Below are 21,475 nucleotides of genomic sequence, written 5' to 3'. Positions count from 1 at the left end.
AGTGTAGGGGATACAGGCTCAATCCCTGGTCAGGAAGCTAAGATCTCACACTCCTTGGGGCCAAAGAACCAAACCTTAAAAACAGAAGCAATATTTTAGCACATTCAATAAAGCCTTTTAAAAAATGGTCCACATCAAAAATAAAATTATGAGTATCCAAGTGGGTAAAGAGAATATTGATGATTCAGGGGGAGGAACTGTTTTCCTTTGGTTTGTTTTGTTCTTTGGCGATGCTGCACAGCATGCACGATCTCAGTTCCCCAACCAGGGATCAGACCCAGGTTCCCAGCAGTGGAAGCTGAGTCTTAACCGCTGGACTGCCAGGAAATTCCCCGTGGTGGAACTGTTTTATTTTAAAATTTTCATTACTTGTTCTTAAACAGATTTAAAACAGCTTTTGTCACTGTATCTTTCTTTTGTCATCTTAATTATCTACAACAATGCCTAGCACATAGGCTCTTAAAAATGTTGAATGTATTGGATCTAAAAGCCATATTTTATTTCTTCATTGGGTTTAGAATCAGCAGTGCTACACTTCAGCTAAAGCCTTTGCAGTGATGGGAGTTGAGATTTGTTTAAACAGTGTGGGGGACGAGGCTTTTCTGTTTTTAATATGGTGTCTGATAGAAATTATTGAAAGTATAAAGGCAGATGTTCATTTCTCTGATTCTGTGGAATGAGTAAGCTTGCCTAATAACTTTGTAAACTGGCAGGACCCAGATGTTGCTGTCAGGCAATATATTTTGACTTTAGGAGAATTTGGTGCTAAGTACTTAGATCTTAAGTTTATCTGTTAAGAGGAGATTTTTGCCTGTTTTCTGTAATTTTCCTTTTGGAGCTTATACTTAGTGCTATTTATAAAAGCATGGGTGCTTGAGTTACCAGAGGCCATAAGCATGACAGTAACACACTGTGAATCTGAGGTCTTCCTATTTTACAGGATCTGCACAATTTAGATCTAATGATTGGAATTGCTTCTGCGGGCATCGCTGTGTACCGAAAATATATTTGCACAAGTTTCTATCCTTGGTAAGTACAAACCAGTTCTAATTATTCTCTGAATCATGCTTTAAAAATATGCTGAACAAAAGTAACAGTACCTCTAATTTTAAACTTTTATTTCTAAAGAAGGGACAGAGACTTTCTCCCAAGGTTTTACCTCTGACCTCTACAATTCATCCAGATTCTGTACTTGGGAAAATTCTTCTGGTTATTACTGGAGATCTCCTTCCCCCTTGGTCATCCTATGGTTTGGGATACTCTGTGAAACATGGATAAAAACAGCACAAGGCAGGTTTTGGTGTTAAGGAATCCTTCCTGGGCGGCACATGAGCCAGAATCCAGAGAACTTCCTCTGAGCAGGAGTTGTGTTCTCTGTGCAGTTCCTGAGTTATTAATTGAAGCTTTGTGCCTGATTTTGGTCTAAAACCTGAGGAGACCCAAAAGACTCGAATCATCACAAATCTGAGAAAGACAGCTCTGTCCCCGTTGTTCCAGAGGCTCTCTGCTGGAGGAATTAAGAGTACATACTCCCATCCTGGCTTCAAGCATCTCTGGATGAATGATCTTGAGCACTTACAGGATATCTCCCAGCCTTATTTTCCTCATCTGAAAATTGGTTATAACGATTTGGACTGTTGCAAGGCTTAGTAGAGGGGCTGCCGTAAAGCTTGAAGTAGAGGACGTGGTGCATAAAAAAGGCTGAGTTCGTGGTGGCTCTAATTGTGTTACTCTGCAGACAAGAGGCTAGTTGACACAGGGCTATTAAGTGGCTTTTAAGTTGCAAAGCAGCTGGGCCGTGGATCTAGGTCTGTCTGTGCTCCTCCCACTGCTCCACACTGCCCTCAGCTGTCTTGCCCAGGTACACACCAGCTCCCGTAAAGCTGCAGTGTCACAGAACAGCTGACAGCAAAGGCAGCGCCTTGCCCATGGTCCTTGTTATTTCAGAGCTACATCATAATCCAGTGGCCGTGATGTGACGCTCGGCTTCGGTCAGCTACTTGGTGTTTGGCTGGGGCCATGGGGCCACCATCCTTTCTACGCTGGAGCAAAGTCTAGGAAACCGAGAGCCCCTGGCCATCACCACGAGGCGTCAGCTGCAACCTGGCTGCTCCCTGATGTGCTTTTTTTGTGTCATGTTTTATTTTTTTTTGGCAGGGTGAACATTCTAAAAATTTCTTTCAAAAGGAAAAAATTCTTTATACATCAGCGACAAAAACAGGTGAGTTAAACCTCTGCTTGCTTTGGTTCTTTCGCAGTTAGCCACTTCAGCCCTTAGTCCTTCGGTAGGTGAAGGCGTTTGTCGTACGTGTAACGGGAAAGAGAGCTCAGCAAGCAGTGGAAAGAAAGTAGGCATTGGGATCCAGAGGGCCCCATGGTTCTCTGTGTAATTCACTCTGCTTATATGGCTGGGGAAGTCGCTTGCTTTGGAGCCAGAGATGTGGGGTTCAGGCCCTAGCTCTTCTACTTGCCCAGCTGAGCAGGTTACTTAACCTCACCTAGTCAGAGTTACATTGTTTGCTGGAACACAGCAATGCCCACTTCTCAGGGAATCATCTGATTTAGGTAGACGTGCCTTTGGTCAAAGCCCCTGGCCAAGCCCACCACAGAGATAGCAGTGAAAGTCAGCAAGGTCAGTTTCTGCCCTTGATGTGTTTAAAATGCATGGTGGCCTTGGGTGTATGTCTCGTAGGAGGAATCCACAGCCCTCCACATAATTCAGCTTGCTTTTCCACTTGGAGAAGAGTGACTTAGAGGTGAGGGAATCCACAACTAGCAAGGTGGAAGAGCTGGAATTTGAGCCAGTCTTTATGAATCTGAGCTGCCAGCTCTTACCGTGACGCCACCCTCTGTCTTGTTTGTTAGGCTGCATATTTCTCACCATCACTACGCCACTTCCCAATTTTCCAAAGACAGTGTGTGCTTAAAATGGCTCCACACCACAGTGAACTCTTAGGAATGAGAACACTAAAGCTCAGAGCAAATAAGGACTAGAATCTGAGTCTACTAAGGACTAGAATCTGTGCAGTCCCGAGCTGCACATGCAAGATGCAGGGTACCAGAAAAATGCTCACGATGGTAATTTAACATGAGAACAGAAAGCCTGAATTCAAGTAGAAGGGAAATTGAGCAAATGATCAAAATGATGATTTTGAGTGAGCACTAGATTTAACTCGCTTTGTGGAAAGCGAATAGAGAGATCCAAAGCGTTATAAGAGTCCTGTCATTTGACAGGTGAAAGATTATTTCTTCAGGGGAGAGATTTTTTTTCCCAGAGCTAAATTTTAAAAAGGATTGTATCAGGCAGCCTTTATTCGATTGCTCCAAATATATCCGACCTAGAAAGGTAGACAGATGTGAAACGAAAGCATTCATGAAAGACCACAGAGGGTGATAGAGAGTTTGACGCTGGTCATCTTTTTTTTTTTTTTTACCACGTTCATAAAGGTGGTTAACAACTCCTGCTGTTGAATATTCTTAGAACCCTGTTTTGTGGCCTAAGGAATTTTGAAGCTAGTTTCCCACTGTCTGTTGTTTCTTCCCGGATTACCACTCATGTGGGCATAAAGTGTTCGAGACCCTACTTCTCCAAGCTATGTAGTTGAAATCTCTATTGTGCTTTTTCTCCCAGACGGAATCCAGGGAGCATATAGTGGCCTTCAACATGTTAAATTACCGATCTTGCAAGAACTTGTGGAAGTCCTGTGTCGAGCACCATACATTCTTCCAGGCAAAGAAGCTGCTACCTCAGGAAAAGAATGTTCTGTCTCAATACTGGTCTCTGGGCTCCAGGAACCCCAAAAAGTGAGTATTCTCTGGAGGCAGTCTCCACACTAGCCTGAAATGTAAACCCGACCTAGTAACCCCCAGGGAGCAGACATCCTCCGGGAAAGAGATGTCTTTCCCCGGAGGCCCCCACGTCCTGGGGCCAGAGCTGCTGGTGGATAGTAGAACCTCAGATGAAAGTCTCTGCAGGGACGAGCAGCGATGTCTCCTTCCACACACACTCAGGTACTTCTATTCCTGTTGCTTGCTTCTGCCTCCTCAACTCTGTATTACTCAGAGCTCCCAAGCACCCACGGTTGCAACGACTCCGCCATGAAAGCACACGGCAGTGACTCATGGTCATCCTGGTGGCATTAAGAGAGCCTCTCCCACTGAACGTTAACTCCTTAAGATGCTCTGTGATAATGAATGAGTGAATGAGCACACGGAGAAGGCAACGGCACCCCACTCCAGTACTCTTGCCTGGAAAATCCCATGGACGGAGGAGCCTGGAAGGCTGCAGTCCATGGGGTCGCGAAGAGTCGGACATGACTGAGCGACTTCCCTTTCACTTTTCACTTTCATGCATTGGAGAAGGAAATGGCAACCCACTCCAGTGTTCTTGCTTGGAGAATCCCAGGAATGGAGGAGCCTGGTGGGCTGCCATCTATGGGGTCGCACAGAGTCGGACACGACTGAAGCGACTTAGCAGCAGCAGCAGCAGAATGAGCACAAGTAAAGATTTCCAGAGTCAGCTGACTGACATACACGACAAACAACAGTCACATGGTAGTAACAACAGTAATTGCATTTGACAATTACTGAGCGCTTACTTTGCTCCTCACACATATTTTAACTCTTTTTTAAATATGGCAATTCCATGTATGCTGTTAGTCATAGGAATGATATTCAAAATACCTAATGCTTAATACAGTAAAATAAATCTATAAATTGAAATTTCTTAGTTTATAGTATATTGTCTAAACTAACCATGCAGTGTATCTTTTCGTATATGTTTTTATCCTGCCTCCTAAATAAAAGATGTAGCAAAAATTGCCTGTCAAATTATTTAAATTGTTTGGTTGGAAATTTTATTTTTGTGATTTTTTTTTTTTTTTTTTGGATGCTGCTGCTAAGTCGCTTCAGTCGTGTCCGACTCGGTGCGACCCCAGAGACGGCAGCCCACCAGGCTCCCCCGTCCCTGGGATTCTCCAGGCAAGAACACTGGAGTGGCTTGCCATTTCCTTCTCCAGTGCATGAAAGTGAAAAGTGAAAGTGAAGTCGCTCAGGTGTCTACTTGAAAGTTACACAGTCGTGTCCGACTCCTAGCGACCCCGTGGACTACAGTCTACCAGGCTCCTCCGTCCATGGGATTTTGATGTAGCTGTTACTAAAAATGGTGCCCCTATCTGAACCATTATCAGATATGTGGGACTGTATCAGACCATTTGACCATTTCAGTGACTTTCCTACTATATTGGCAATCAGTAGCATTCTAGATTGAATAAGTGGTAAATGTCTGTTGATATCATTGATAGTATTTATGGTGCTAAATGCTCTCTCTCTGTTTCTGATGAACCAAGAACAAATATATTTTTCAAGGTTTTGGCTTATAAAACCATTCAGTATTTTTATACCTGCTATTTCTATGAATATAATTTGCTGGAATGTAGCATTTACTTTGGTTGGACTTAATCCTCTCGGTGAGCTGAGGAGTGGCATTGAGAGCAACTGAAAGCTTGGACTCTGTTACTAAGAAACCTGGCTTCAAATCTGATCTACATCAGTTTTAATTTAATTTGCTTCTTCAATTTCTTCTATAAAGTGTGGCCAACACGGAGGATTTTTTTTTTTTTTTTGGTTATCCATTGTGACAGATAAAAGCACTCCTATTTTGGTGGCTTAGAGCAGTCATCATTCTGTTATATCTCAAGACCTTGTGGGTCATGTTTTCAGGAAGGGCGTGAGTGACTGGATGGTTCTTCCACTGCATGCAGTGTGTGGATTGGGGTTTCTTGGTGAGATAAGGCTGGTGGCTGGGCTGGACTAGGCTGAGGGTCCAGGACCACCTCTCCACACCTGGTGCCTTGACAGAACGATCAAAAGGCTATACTCATCTGGACCCCCATCCTCTCTGTGTGTTCTCAGGGTCTCTCCTGGGGTAGTTGGCCTTCTTACACGGAGGCTCAGGACTGCAGGAGTCTAAGGCAGAAGCAGCTGGTCATCTTAAAGGCTAGGCCTAGATCTGGCACAGTTAATCTTGGTCAAAGCAGTCACAGGCCATTCTGGGTGGAAGAGTCAGAGAACTTGTCCCGCGCACCCCTCTTTAATCTGCAGCTGTGGGTCACTTGGGATATGGAGGGTGACTCGGTGGCCATAGGTCAGCAGTTCTTGACCACCAATCCCAGCTTCAGCATACTGGCAAATCTCATCCCTTATTATCTCTGTTTCATAGATGGAGAAACTGAGGCTTAAGTTACATGATTTGCCCAACCCCTAGAGATACAATTACACATTTGCATATTGGGCCTCTGAAAGCTTTCACATGAAAGAAACTTGTTTGGTATTTTCCAGGCTTACAGGACAATGGAACACTTCTTTTTCCAAAGAGTACCTATTAATAACCTGTGACGCATACTTTGGGGAACTGCTGCATTCAACCTTTGACTCATCGGGCTTGCTCCCACTATTGTGATGCTGTGCTCTCAATCAACGATAATTGGGTTTCTGGTGTAGATTCTCCTGGTGATGCTGCTGTGAGATTTTGATCAGGGTGACAGCCATATTTCTCATTGAAAATCAGGACATTGGTATTCCAGAGGGTGTGCTTCACGTCACCTATGTTCTTTTGAGGTTTTTTGTCATGATTTTTGTTGGCTTGCTGGCTTTAGGCTGCAAGGAAATGTGTCTAATGTTTTAAGGTATTAAAATATCATTTAAAATTTAGAAGCTCCAGACTGAGTTTTCTGGAAACTAGTTTCCAACTCCATCCTCTCAAATAATTCATACTCTGAGGGGTCTAGAGAGCTGAGATTTAAATTACCTAGGTATAAATGAAATCCAAAAGTAACCTTTAGGGTGGCACAAAGAACACAGCCCAAAACTGTGCTGTCTAAGCATATTTTCTCAGGTCTGCTGTTAAAGAGTTCTGAGTGATTTACGGTGACAGCAGCTGCCAGCTAGAATGACAGAGAACACGGGAAGGATGGTTAATGTTTGTACTCATGCCAGTGTGAGTAAAAATGAGAATTCCTTGAAGTTCCTTGAATGGTGTTCCAACATTAATCCTGAAATTCCTTCTCATCTGGTAAGGTGTGGTTATATTCTGAAAGCAGTTTTGTTGTTTGCAGTAGTAAGGACAAGAAAATATTTTTTCACCCAAAGAAAAGAAATAACGTCAGGGAAAGCCGGCCCAGAAAGGAATCTCTGGCCCAGGTGCCTCCACTCCCGGGAACCTTGGCCGGGGTCACCAAAGTGTTAACTGGCCCTGCGTCAGGGAGGGAGTGTGTGCAGACTGTTCGTTTCGTTTAGGCTATCACTTCTATCTCGTTGAACATGTCAGTGTAAAAAGTGAACCTGCATCTGGTTTTTCAGGTCTGTAAATAACCAGTATTGCAAAAAGGTGATTGGAGGGATGGTGTGGAACCCAGCCATGCAGAGATCTTTATCGGTGGAACATTTAGAAACCAAGAGTCTACCGTCCCGGTCTCCTCCTATTACTCCCAACTGGTATGTCTTTCTTTTTTTGGTGCTGTCCACCAGTAAACACTTTATTTCTTTTAAAAACTAAGTAAAAATAAAAACCTAACTATAGATGGTCTATGATGAGAGTTTATATTTGCATATTTGACTATTGCAGAAGTAACTATTTTTATGAGATGCACAAGTATAGCTAGACATTTTTTTTAGTGTATGATGTTTGGATGTTACTTTTTTTTAATATATATATATTTTTTAAGTCTTTCAAACTTGTTACAACGTTGCTACTGTTTTATGTTATGGGTTTTTTTGGCCATAAGGCATGTGGGATCTTAGTTCCCCAGCCAGGAATCAAACCTGCACCCCACCACCGGACCACTCGGGAAGTCCCTGGGATGTTCTTTTTTAAAAAGTTATTTGGTCTAAATAAATCTGAGCACTGCAGCCTACTGAAGTGCCCCTCTTGAAATTGTAGTATGCATTAGCATATTCAGGTTTTGAGAAGTTCTGTGATAAAGAAGCATGTTTAACTTTTATTTAATCTCATGTGTCGCATTAATAGCAAACAAAATAAACTTTGAGAAAACATGGTAAAGGTATGTAATACAACTGACAGAGGATGTGTGACCCTCAGCAACAGTAGCAAATGCTCGTTGGAAAGTAGCCTGCCAACTTCTAAGTTGATGGACTTGGCTTAAAAGGAAGGAATTGGCAGTTTGGTGAAGTGGGTAAGGGCACTGGGCTTGTAGCTGGAACACCTGGACTCAGATTTTGGCTCTTCTGTTCATTAACAAATTTGTTTATCTCTCTGGTCTCAGTCTTTCCATCTGTAAAGGGGTTGAATGAACTAACAATGTACAAGTGCTTTGTAAGCTATACAAAAAGGATCAGGTAGAATTGTTGTTGTTGTTAGTTATTTTTATTATTTTATTATTATTATTGCTATTGTTAGTATAATGTTCCTTAGAGACATCAGGCCATTTTTTAAATGCCTCCAAAACAGCCAGATGTTATGGGGAGAGGGGGGAACCAAGCTGGAAACCTTGGCTCAACTCTGCCCTAAAATAGGATTATGGCTTTCTGTTCATTTCCTGATAGGGTGCACCTATAAATTCTTAAGGAGTGATCTACCAAGACTAGGAAACATTCTACCAGGCAGGCAGAAAGGGAGTGGCTGTGCAGGACTGCTGGGAAAGGAGACTCCGCTGGGGCCAGATCCTCTGGGCAGGAATGGTGATGGTGTTTAGTGTTGGAAAGTTATAACATGACCGAGTAGATTGATTCTTGGTTTCTGAAATGTAGGCACTCATCCTATAGTGGTCCATGTGTGCTATAAAGTAGCAGCTTAATTTGTCTGCAAGTCTCTTAGCAGCAGAGGCCAGGACAACATTCAGGAGAACAGCGGGCTTTGGCTCTCACTGCTATTTATAGGTCCTTTCCAGAGGAGTCACGAGCCTTTCTGCTCAGCTTTGGGCACCGTGTATTGATCCTCCAGGCCCAAAGGGATTGCAAAAGTGGAGGCCCTGACAGTCCCAAGGAGAAGTGGTTAAAAAGGAAGGGCAAGATGAAAAAGCAAGGACAATGAAATTTAAGAAAGTTCAGCGGCCTAGAGCTGCCCATCACAGGAGCCGCTAGTGCCTCGGTGCTGCCCCAGGAGTCACCCCAGGCATCCTGAGAACATTGCCTCACTTGCTTCATCGTCAGGAGCCGATGGGTACAGCTGAGGCTCAGAGAGGTAGAGTGACTTGTCTCATGGCACACAGCTGCTGCTGCTATTGGAAGGACAGAGCGGTGCTAATACAGCCCATGGGGTTGCAAAGAGGTGGACACGACTGAGCAGCTAGCTCTTTCACTTTCAATACCACGTAGATCTATTTTGAAAAGCAAACATTTCATCTTGGATCAAGTGAAATTGACATTAGGGGATATAGTTGAAAGAAGGTTCAAATTTTGCCAAAAAAAACCACACCTTACTTTAGCTTCTGAACCTTCTATTTATACTGCACAAATGAATCAGAAAAATTGTCTGATGAGCAGCCAATTTGGCCTCCTTATGCATTGAGACCTTAAGTGCTCTTGGAAGAATAACTCCCTCTAAACCAACACTCAACAGCTTCCCAAAGGGCACAAACCAGTCTCATCTGCCAGTTTATAAAGTTGAGGGGCTGTACCACTGGGCTCAGAGTCTCTGGGACCACGCAGCCCGTGGTTGGATTCTGGTATAGTAAGGCGGTTAACCGGCTCTTAAATTCCAGCAGGATCAGCAAAGCCACCCTTGGGATGGTCAGGGCACAGAGGTTAGATCACTGATGTCTGATAGAATCCTTAAGTAGAATCTGCTTTCAGTGCTTCGCTCTGCACCTTTCCCCACCAGGCGAAGTCCTCGGCTCCGGCACGAGATCCGAAAGCCACGGCACTCTTCTGCAGACAACCTTGCCAACGAGATGACATACATCACTGAGACGGAAGATGTGTTCTATACCTACAAGGGCTCCCTGTCCCCTAAAGACAGTGATTCCGAGGTCTCTCAGAACCGAAGCCCGCACCGAGAGTAAGAAACTTGTGCTCCTCTCTTTCCTGTGTCTCCTTGTTGGGGCTGTTGAGGAATTTGCACAGGCCCCCTGGCCATTTAAGAGGAGGCAGAAGCTAGAGCCAGCAGCCAGCTCCCTGGGGTGCTCTCTGCCAGGCTGAGAACATCAGTCCACTCCCTTCCCCCACGAGCTGTGTGCCTGGGGTCATTAGCTCGCCCTGCTTTTTGTCAGTGACAGCAACCTACCGTCCACACACCCGTTAGCTCTCCTGAATGGTGTTCTCTCCAGTTGATGAGCAAAACTCAGTTTAAACCATTCCATACACCAGAGGTTGAGGGCATGTTGACTAGAGCAGTATGTCTCTAGATTGTCAGCCTTCGTCCGCTGCAAGATTCCCCACCCCTGAAAGTGTGCTCATTTCTCTCTGCCCACAGAAAACCTTCTCAGATCCATAGTCTGTCCTCAGGGCATTTGTTCGCTTTGGTTTTTAATGAATATTTAGAATAAAGGAAAAAAAACACGCGCAGAGAACATCTCAGCATCTCGGATTTTCTTTGTTAAATTTTTGTCAAGGACAGTTTGCATCAAATTCTTTTATGTCCCCATAGTCCTTTTTTTTTTCTTTTGTGACAAACTCCCTTCACATTTCAAGATCAGGAAAAAATATGTCTCTCCTAAAATACTGCCCTGAGTCCTTTTCTTATTCAGTAAGATAATATCTGATTTACTCGTTCCCTGTTCGCTTGACTAGCAAGGAGCTCAGAGCTGCATGTCAGACTCCGTTGCATTAGCTTCACAGAGCCCAGATTTCTGACATAGTCCTTACGCTTTCTTCTCTGTCTTATTAATGAGTCTTATTTTTTCTCTAATCTTAATGAATTCACTGTTCTACCATTTAGAGTAAGCTATCTCAAATCATTTTTTGAAGGGGACAAGACACAGATCATAAATGACAAAGTGTGATGGGAATGGATCTTTTTTTTTTTTTAGGAAGTCAACCATGGTCATTGGGTATCCATTCTGTTTAGTCCCATGCTGTGCCCAAAATGTAGAAACATACGATGCCTCCCCTGACAGCAGAGGATTAACAAGAACGCACTTTGGTTAATCTGTAAATTTTTACCACTCTAGCTCCTAGGATTAAAGCCTTAAATGCATCCTGACCATTCTCTCCGCATCGCAGGTGAATCACGGATCTCACTTCACACTTAAGTGTGAGATTGCTCTCTCTCTGTTGTCGCTGACCGCAGCAAACATGGTTTCCAGCTTATCTGTGTTCTTAACACCTCTGGCTGAATAATCCTCTGGTCATTATTTCCTTGTGACCTGAGCTTGGATGATGCTTCTGTTGAAATGATTGCTATCTCTTGCTCCAATTTACAGCGCCATTGAGGCTACAGTGGAAGGGTGTGAGTTCCTCTGTGGGGCACAGTGGTTGTGCATGTCCTACAAGGCAGGAGCCCAGGCGAGCATGACTTGAGCCAGTATGAGCCTGTCAGGGGCTATGTCGCTTTGGTGAAGGGAGGAGGAGGTTTAGGAGCTGACTGAGGGCTCTGAGATGCCCAGTCACACCTTCCTCCGTGTCAGAGCCCCCTGTTGTGGTTTGCAGTCCCATCATGGAATTGCACTGTCCAGTACAGTAGCCTCTAGTCACGTGTGGTTATTCAGATTGAAATTATTGAATGTAAAATAAAATGTAAGTTCAGTTCCTCAGTCACACAAACGTCATCTCGAGTGCTCTGGACCACGTGTAGATAGAGGCTACCAAACGGGACAACACAGATACAGCGCACTTCCAGGGTGGCAGGTGGACAAGAGATGGATTCTGTCCATGAGTACGTGGATGTCTTCTGCTCATTGTGGGTACGTGGACGTCTTAAAGGGCTCTACTCGTTGCTGAGTCCTGCAGTGCACTTTCTATACCCTTGGCTGCTCCTTGAGGGAACGGGAAGGTGAAGTAGACAAGTCTTTGCTTTCAGGGACCTCAGGCCACCTGGGCAAATAGCACATTATCAACCTTCATCAGCACACTGTGGGGCTCGGTCCGTTTGATGAAAGGAGAAGAGAGTTTACGAAAACAGCGGTTTCTGAGAAGCCTGATTACAGGTCCTACCTCAGATCTTCCTAAGTGCGGTCTGTGACCCCACCATGGAATTACAGAGCATCCAGACCTTCACAGGCCAGGACAGCCACACACACACGTGGCTGTTTGAATTTAAGTTTATTAAAACTCCATTGAAAATTGACTTCCTCAAGCCCTGTTTGGTTTAAGTAATTCCTGGCCCTACTCACCCATCAATTCTTCCTGAAACTCCTTCGTGAGACCTAGGAAGGTGTATCATCCTGGGACACTATTTTGCAGCAAACCATTAAAAGTAGCAAATAATGGTGATTCAGAGGCAGCCTACCTTGCCATGGCTTTGCCAGGTGAGCCATAGTAGACAGCTCAGCGAGTCCAGTTAGCAGCTATACTTTGCAAGTGGGATGAACAGTTGAAACAAGTTCAGCCCTTAGCACCTCACATAGGTAGGGGACCCCGTCCCACTGGCAGGAAGCCACCTTCTGCTGAGCTTTCAGAGGCAGCAGGCCTCCATTGGTCCTCCATTGCCCAAAGCAAGAAGGGAAGGTTGGTCTGTACTTGGTGAAAAAACTGCGGTGGTCTTTTCAGTGAGTACAGTCATCCCAAAGTACCTCAGGGGGATTGATTCTAGGACCCTCAAAGGTACAATATCCATGGACACTCAAATCTCGTAAAATGGTGAAGTATGGTTGGTCCTTCCTGTGTGTTAGTGTTAGTCGCTCAGTCATGTTCTATGCTTTGTGACCCCGTGGACTGTAGCCCGCCAGGCTCCTCTGTCCATGGAATTCTACAGGCAAGAATACTGGAGTCAGTAGGCATTCCCCCTTCCAGGGGATCTTCCCAACCTTGGGATCGAATCCAGGTTTCCTGCATTGCAAGCAAATTCTCTCAGGATTCCCTGAGCCACCAGGGAAGCCCTGATCCTTCATAACTCTGGATTTAATTTGATCCACGATTAGCTGAATCCACGGACTCCCAGGGTCAGCTGCAGTATTTGCAAAATGTTTAAGAAGCATTGAACATGTTTTATATAGCAAATTGGCGTGTTAAGAGGCAAGAAGAAATATCCTGTCAGAGATATCAGATGAATACAGACAGCAAGGAGAGTTCCTTTTAGAAAGAAGGATGACGTGCAGTGTTCTGTACCCATGTAAACAAGAGGAAGAAGGAGAGAAAGGAAGAAAAGAGTGATTCAACTTTGGCTCTCAACCCAGAGGCATAGCTCCGACTCTGAGCATTGTCCTCGCGGATGAGTCACTGTGGTTTTTGGCATATTTATAGCAGCGCGGCAAAGTTTATGATTATAGTTATGAGTCCTTGGCACTTTGCTTTGTGCCCGAGCAGGCGGTCCTCTTGTTACCCCTCAGCCATTCTGTGTTCCTTGCCTTGCTTCAGAGCCAAGGCCAGAATCTGCAGAGAAGGAAGTTTCCAAAAACAAAAACAACCTGCCACCCAGGGAAGAAATTAAAAAAAAAAAAAAACAGGAGGGGGAGTGCCCCAGAGGAGAAAACGACTTTGCAGAGCAGGAGGCTGGAGGAAAACAACTTTGAGGGCAGATGAGGGTTGTGTTTGAAGAACTTTTCAGCCTCCATGATGTCTTGGCTGTTTGCTCATTTCCTTCTCCAGAGCCTGCCTTGTTCTGGGGACACGGGGCAGCTGTCGGCTTTTATTTCCAAACTTCTGTACATACAGCCATGTGAATACACTTCATGCTACTGATCTGTAGCTTGAAGTGTATTGAAAATGGTTAAGATGGTAAACTTCATGTGTATTTCACCACTGTTTTTTAAAATAGCGTCTGTGCATTGGAAGGAACTCTAGGTATCCCCTATCTTCAGCTGCATCACCAGGGGTAGGAATTCCCTCTGCCTTGTCACCTGGTCACCCAGCCAGTGATGGGCAGCTCTCCTGCCATGGGGCAGCCTGCTGTCTTGGACAGCCTGGTTTCCAAATTGTGTCTCCCCATAGGAGACCAGCCAGCGACAAGGTTTCACAGGAGTTTTGTTTTCATTTTCCCTGCACCTTGCCTGCCCTTCTCTTGGTCTCAGGCCGCTTGCATATGGACGTCTGATGACTACTTTAAACCCAGCCTGGCCCGACCTCAACTCGTCATCTTCTGTCCAGCCTGCGGCTGCTCCTGTGTCTTGGTGAGGCCATGTTCAAGAACCACCCTCTTGGCACCTGTTGGAACTTCAAGCATCCTCGACAACTTCTCTTGCACCTGCATCATCCAGTTCCTCACCCGTTGTTTCTCTCCCGCAAACATCTCTTGACATGGACCCATCCACCATCCTCCCCATCGCCTTGCCCGTGTATAACTGCCTTCATCTCTCAAAGGGATGCTTGCAGCAGTGTTCTAAGTATCCTCCTGTCTTTGGTCTCTCCTCCTCCTTCCAGACCATCCTTAACAAGGGCTCAGTTCAGTTTAGTTGCTCAGTCGTGTCCGACTCTTTGCAACCCCTTGGACTGCAGCACGTCAGGCCTCCCTGTCTGTCACCAACTTCTGGAGTTTACCCAAACTCATGTCCATCGAGTTGGTGATGCCATCCAACCATCTCATCCTCTGTCGTCCCCTTCTCCTCCTGCCCTCAATCTTTCCCAGCATCAGGGTCTTTTCAAATGAGTCAGCTCTTCGTATCAGATGGCCAAAGTATTGGAGTTTCAACAAGGGTAACAGGCTTATCTTCCTGAAATTGAATCCCGAGCACGTCACTCCCCTACTTTTCTGTGCTTTTTCAAAGTTTCATGCCTCTGCAAATGCTGCAGGTTTGCTTTTTTTTTTTAATTAGAGTTTTATCTAAAATACTTTCTTCTTCCCTCCTGACTACCTGTTTAAACTGCTACCAGTTTATCTTTGCCCCCTCTTCTGTGGAGACTCTCCTGGCCTCCCACTGTACCCCAGACATCTGAGCATCTCCCTTAGAACGTGATGATAATATTTGATTTATTTCTGTACCTTAAAATAGACAGTGAGCTCTTGGAGAGCAGAAATAGTGCCCTGTTCACCTCTCCTTCCCCAAAACCTGGCATAATGTCTGGCACTTAGATATACAATGACTATGTGGATAGATGGACAGACAGACACATGGTCACATGAAACCGGATGCAGCCCTTGGGTAATGCCCAGACAAGCTCTCAAGTTTTCATAATGGGTATCTCCTCTGCCACTTCCATGGCAGGTCCCCACATCACATGAGCACACAGCATCTGATCTGCACACCAAGGACTCAAACAGATTTACTGTGACAGGTTTTAGTTAACTGTCCTCCGTTAGCAGTTCTCTGTGGTAGGTGCTGCTGCAGGGTATATATGGGTGAGAAATTCTCAGAAAATTCAAGCACAAACTGACCAAAATATACCCGGTGCTTTCTTGTTATTGAGGTATCACAACGTCCAAGGGGGCAGCCTGGGGACGATGCATGACCTGTGACTCCATTAGTGATGAGACAGCTCAGAAAGCAGCATTTCTGACCCGTATTCCCTCCGCTACCTCTGCTACTTCTTGCGTGAAGTTTTGATCTTGGGCCCTTGGCGTGTATTGCAGAAATAAAACAGTGTCTCCACATCACAAACACCTGAACTACGGAGACACTTTCTGTTACTCAGTGTGCCATACATCAGGATCCATGTAGATGAGCTGGCTACGTGTTAAGTGCCCTTGGGGAGGAACAGACAGAGGACTAGAGTCTCTCCCAAGCTTGAGAAGCTCATAGACGTGAGAGAGAAATGCCATCCGGAACAGCTCCCACTCTGTCACCCGCCAGAGCCAGCGCCTCCTCTCAGGCGCCCCCAGTGAGATCTGTGAAACCCTTGGTGGGAGCACAGCTTGGCTTGGCTGACAGGTTTGGGGGCGGTGGGGGGTGGTCTTTGGAATTTTCTAGAGTGTAGGAAAGAGTGGTATAGAAAATATCACGTGGTAAATCTTGCCATTTTAACTTTTTCTTTAACCTTGCTTCTCTTCAGAGAAATGAACTCTGTCCTGGCTTTTGTTTCCGATGCCTACTGCGTTTACGGTTCTGAAGCATCGGCTTCTGAGGGCGAGCACCCGTTTGTCTGCCGGTCAGTCCGTCTGTCTGGTCTCTGCCCCTTTCTCCTCCGGGAGCTGGGGGTGGCCCGTCCCTCCCTGACTGCTCTGGCTGCCCCTTCTCCTGCCTCTGGGACAAACCGCTTGCTGCCGGTCTCTCTCCCTGCCTTTCTCGGCCCCTTTCACAGTTGCCCCCTAAGCCTCAGCGGCCCCCCTTGTCTCTCGCTCAGTCACACCTCACGTCCTGCCCCAGGAGGACAGGACGGCTGCTCGGCCTGGCGTCCTCACTCGCGGCATCCCTGTGCTGCATCCAGCTGCCACCTTCTCGTTGCGTCTCATCATTTGATGTCCTCCTCGCCATCTGTCTGTCCATCTTCCCCGCTGAGCCGAACGTTACTGCAGCCTGCAGGGAACGTCTGTACGTGGTGGCTCAGCCGAAAAGAATATTGTCATGTTTAATAAATTACCATCTAAAAGTAACCTCTCCGCCCCTACTTAGAAAATAGGATTGGGGACATAATGACTTTGAATATGTTATTTTTAGTACTGTGGGTTGTTTTGGATAGACCATTATGTTTGATACTGAAAAAGAAAAATACTTTAAAACCTTAGAAAATGTCATCTAAATTCTATATGACATATTTCAAATTCAGAATTTAGAAGTTAGATATAATGGATACAGAAATATATCACACTTTACTGAGAAGCCTGACCTCTTCTGCTGTGTCGCCTTGCTCTTCTGTTTACATGTTGTCACCCTTTCCATCACTCTCATCTCCAGATTCTTCCAAATACTTGAAGTATGAATGCTGTTGGCAGCTTCATGTTAGAGGTTCAGTTCCACGCCTAGCTGGAAATAGCGTTTCCTGAATCCTTTGGGCTTTATCTTGTTTAGCAGCTTCAAGTCTCCCTTTCTGCCACTAGGAGGTGCTCTTAGAAACATGAAAACAGAAAAGTTGCCCTACTTGAGAACTTATTTTTTTAGTTTCCTGTTAACTAAAGTTATTTATTTTCAGCCTGAAAACATCCCACTAGTACACAGCTTTAAGCCCAAAATCTCCTCGCTCTGAAATGCTTTCCCATCCATAATACCCTTTAACCGGCAATTTGAGCACCTTAAGTTCAAGCTCTTCTCTTGCAAATAGCTCTATTTCTACACTACTCGGAGAAGGCAATGGCACCCCACTCCAGTACTCTTGCCTGGAGAATCCCATGGATGGAGGAGCCTGGTGGGCTGCAGTCCATGGGGTCGCTAAGAGTCGGACACAACTGAGTGACTTCACTTTCACTTTTCACTCTCATGCATTGGAGAAGGAAATGGCAACCCACTCCAGTGTCCTTGCCTGGAGAATCCCAGGGACGGGGGAGCCTGGTGGGCTGCCGTCTATGGGGTCGCACAGAGTCAGACACGACTGAAGTGACTTAGCAGCAGCAGCAGCTATACTACTCTGTCACCGAAATTTTGTATTCAAATGAATTGGGATTGTGAATCACTTTGTATGAGTAAAACAATACAGATTTTATATTTAAAGTAAGCTAACTCCAGGAGTTGGTGATGGACAGGGAGGCCTGGCGTGCTGCGATTCATGGGGTTGCAAAGAGTCGGACACGACTGAGCGACTGATCTCATCTGATCTGAATTTCAACTTTCTGGGAAACAGAGAGGTATTCCATTAATGAAAAAAAAAAAAAAAACCCTGGAAAAGGACCTGAAATACAGGTTTAGTAAGAGGCAGCAGTGACTGTCGTCTGTCTGTCTGTCTCCCTGTCTTTGCTCACCTTTCCCATCACTAACCTGGAGTGAGGTCAGAATGTGCAGGAGTCTGTGCGACGTGAGGACAGCCCTGTATTCTGTAGGCGTTTGAAGGCATCTTTTGCTCAGCCTGCGGCCCTGGAAGGAGTCTCGTGTGGGTGTGCATGATGCAGAGGAGTTGCGTGCGCTACACAGCGTTCATCCTTGCAGCCCTGAGAGGTTGGGGAGGATGGTCTTAGGAGCAGATCCGGTGGCTGGGAGAGGGGATAGGTGCTCAGGGACTCATGTTCATCAGACTCCTGGCGGGCGAGGAGAAAGCTGTGTGACCTGGGGCAAGTTACTCAGTGCCTCTTAACCGGTTTCTTCATCTGTGACATGGGAACGGAACAGATGACCCTAGAGGTCTTTGACACTTCTCAAAGACAGCATCATCCAGTAGAACTTCCTGCAGTGGTGGAAGTCTTCTGTGACTGGTCTTGTCCAGTGCAGGAGCTTCTAGCCATATGTGGCTGTTGGGCATTTTTGAAATGTGACTGGTACAGCTGAGGAATTTTCTAATCTTCACTTCTTTAAATAGCCACTTGTGACTGGAGGCTGCCATATTGGACTGTGCAGCTCCAAGGTACAGAAGGATCTATATTAGAGAAAAATAAAACCTATGATCTCAGTGGAGGTGATGAGTGGATATCACAGGTGAATAATGTAAACTAGGATTGATATAAAAAATTGTCGTGAATGTGCAGAGTCAGTCCCATTTCCTCTGGGTAGCAAACTGTCCTGTGAAGCAGAGTTATGAGCAGGAATGAGATGGAAGGAAAAACGTTCAGCAGTGGAGACCCACACATCTGAGTGAGCTTAAATAATTAAGCACCAGAGTAGCTGGGCACAGCTCCCTTGTTACCCTTCTAAAGCTGCTGAGTTGTCAGCAGTTCTTGGTACTGCCCTACCCTCCTTCCCGTTTTCCCCAAAACTAAAAGCTGATGCTATTGAGGCCAGCTGGGGTTGTGGGCAGCCAGTGGACTCTGGGTGTGCACGAGCCCTGGGCTTGACCTTCAGAGCCCCTCTAAAAGTTCTAAGGATCGGTGACAGCCGTGAGATGCCAGGCTCCAACAGTCAGTATTGTGTGCTCTGATAAAATATTAATCCAGTTATTAAAATATCTCCTCCTCCCCCACGATGAAGGAGTATATCCGAGAACAGCCCAGCACAAAGCTGCCTGACCCAGAAGTCATCCAGTTCTGTGTCTCCATCTTCAAATGCTCCAGGCTCCTGCTCCCCAGATGGCGTCGACCAGCAGTTCCTAGAGGACTTCCACAGGGTGACCAAAGGGGGCTCTGCCGAGGACTCCAGCCAGTACTACTGTGACAAGGTGGGGGGCGGGGCTCAGGTGCTGTGGCCAAAGCGGGGCCAAGCCAGCCGGGCTTCCCCTGTGGGGCTGCCTCTCGGGCAGTTAAGTGGTTAGGACTCAAAGGAATTAGGTTATCACCAATCACTGGAGAAAGAAGTAACGTAATTGACGATTTTCTGACATTTTCCAGAACGATGGTGATGGCTACTTAGTCTTGATCCGCATCACACCGGATGAAGATGGGAAATTTGGATTTAATCTAAAGGTACGTTGTGTGTAATTTATAAGGACGTGCGATGCTCTGAAGCACTCTTTAGATGACTTTTAAACTTCCATTACAAATGTGCCATAGACCTAAGGCTGTGTAGGAAAATTGGCTTGGCCTTCAGAATTGGGAGTTTTTCAATGGGGCCATAGGAGTTGCCTCATACCAAGTGCCTACTCTATGTGCTTGTTTATATCCCCTTATTGAGGATATAAAGGGGATTATTCATATCCCCTTATTGAGTCCTTTTATTAAGTGGTGAAGTTGGTATTTTGAAACATTTTATAGATGCACACTAAGGGGCTTCCCAGTGGTGCTAGTGGTAAAGAATCCGCCTGCCAATGCAGGAGATGCAAGAGATGCAGGTTCAATTCCTGGATCAGGAAGATCCCCTGGAGGAGGAAATGGCAACCCACTCCAGTACTCCTGCCTGGAGAATCCCATGGATAGAGGAGCCTGGCGAGCATCAGTCCATGGAGTCGCAAAGAGTTGGACACGACTGACTGAACACAAGGCTCGGAGAGATGGGAACCCCTCAGCACTGCTAAGAGAGAACAGGGATTCAGGTGCAGGGCCATAACCTCCTCTGTTTCCCACTAGGCCGGCTCTGCAAACTATGACCTACGGGCCCAATCCCATCTGTTCTTACAAATAAAGTTTTATTGGAACACAGACACCCCATTCATTTACAAATGGTTTATGTCTCCTTTGGCATTTCGATGGCAGAGGTGCTAGAGTGCCCTCTGTCCCACAAAGCCACAAAAAGTAATATCTGGCCCTTCCCAGAAAAGGTTTATCAGCCTTAGAGCAGAGTGAGGGCAGGTGAACTTTGCTGCGCACCCCGCAACTGCCATCAAACACTCCTTTGTGATAGCCCAGCAGCCCCGCTGACAGCCAGTTCTCAGAGGTCAAAAGCCCTCACAGTCTGGGACCTTTCCACAGCTCCTAAGCCCTCACAGTCTGGGACCTTTCCACAGCTCCTCCCCTCCAGCATAAGCTCCTCTCCCAGCAGTGCTTATGAGCTGGGCTTTTAGAGTCTTTTTCCTGAGGATGTTTGCATTTTTTGAAAGGAGCCTGCTTCTTCCAAGTGCATCTTTAGTCCATGGATGGTGGGGATGGCAGTGGGAGGCTTCTGAGTGGCCTTCTGCTTGACCCACTAGACCCATAGCCTCTGGAACCTTATCATTCTAAAAGGTACCAGCCCTTGGGAGTAGAATATATTTAAGTGAAAGTTGAGCCCTCCCTTTGTGTCAGAGATACCTGCATGTCTTTGGTGCTGTGAACAGCTCAAGTGGTTTTTAATGTATATGTTTACAGGGAGGAGTAGATCAAAAGATGCCTCTCGTGGTGTCGAGGATAAACCCAGAGTCACCCGTAAGTAGATGTATTCTGTAATTTCCCAAATCCTTTTTCCCGTAAATGTAACAGATTTCTATTCCTGTGTCCTGTTTCTTTTTTACTGGCAGCATAGAGTGTGTGTCAATGCATGCATAGAGATAGGAAGAAAGAATTTTCCAGAAGCTTGCTGCTCAGTGTGGCCCCCGAGGCTGCAGCACCAGCATCCCTTGGGAAACTTACTGGAAATGCAGATTCTCGTACCCCCACCCCAGACCATCTGGACCAGAATCTGCGTTTTTAACCAGATCCCCAGGTGACTGGCAGGCACATTAAAGTGTAGAAGTCGTGCTCACAAGAAGGCGACTGGGGCATAGGGCTTGCTGTTCTACAGGCTCTAAGCGGGCTCGTGGGTCTTGGGCCTCTAGGCATCTAGGAGATGATTTGTGTTTTTTTAAGCATTGAGCACCAGAGAGTCCCTGTACCTCCTAAGAAAGGGACCCATTTGGGGGTTTTACTCTTAAGTTGTCTTTAAGCTTGTGCTTTACTTTTTCTTACCGCTTATGGCCTCTATGAATTAAGAAGCCTATCAATCAGTTGCACGGCTTCTTGTCCATAACGGTTTGTGCCTTGGGGGTTATGCTTGCAAAGGCTTTCTCCATCACAAGATAACTA

At 45.9% G+C, this 21,475-nt stretch overlaps 1 protein-coding gene across 26 annotated transcripts in view; it reads left to right on the top strand.

The window, feature by feature from the left end:
- Positions 1–21,475, top strand: part of PTPN3 (protein tyrosine phosphatase non-receptor type 3) — a 121,046-nt gene that overhangs the window by 66,609 nt on the left and 32,962 nt on the right. For 25 of the 26 annotated variants that reach the window (XM_055579256.1, XM_055579274.1, XM_055579262.1 and 22 more), the window contains 8 exons: positions 941–1,029; positions 2,158–2,221; positions 3,632–3,804; positions 7,360–7,494; positions 9,839–10,015; positions 19,035–19,221; positions 19,391–19,465; positions 20,783–20,839. In XM_055579256.1, coding sequence (XP_055435231.1) covers positions 941–1,029; positions 2,158–2,221; positions 3,632–3,804; positions 7,360–7,494; positions 9,839–10,015; positions 19,035–19,221; positions 19,391–19,465; positions 20,783–20,839 — 957 coding nt within the window. The remainder of the gene's footprint in view (positions 1–940; positions 1,030–2,157; positions 2,222–3,631; positions 3,805–7,359; positions 7,495–9,838; positions 10,016–19,034; positions 19,222–19,390; positions 19,466–20,782; positions 20,840–21,475) is intronic. The other variant, XM_055579255.1, reaches the window with a different exon arrangement.

Source organism: Bubalus kerabau, chromosome 4 (assembly GCF_029407905.1).
Source record: "Bubalus kerabau isolate K-KA32 ecotype Philippines breed swamp buffalo chromosome 4, PCC_UOA_SB_1v2, whole genome shotgun sequence".
NCBI lineage: Eukaryota > Metazoa > Chordata > Mammalia > Artiodactyla > Bovidae > Bubalus > Bubalus kerabau.
Note: the sequence above shows the minus strand (reverse complement) of the source record. Positions and strands in the feature narration are given on the sequence as shown.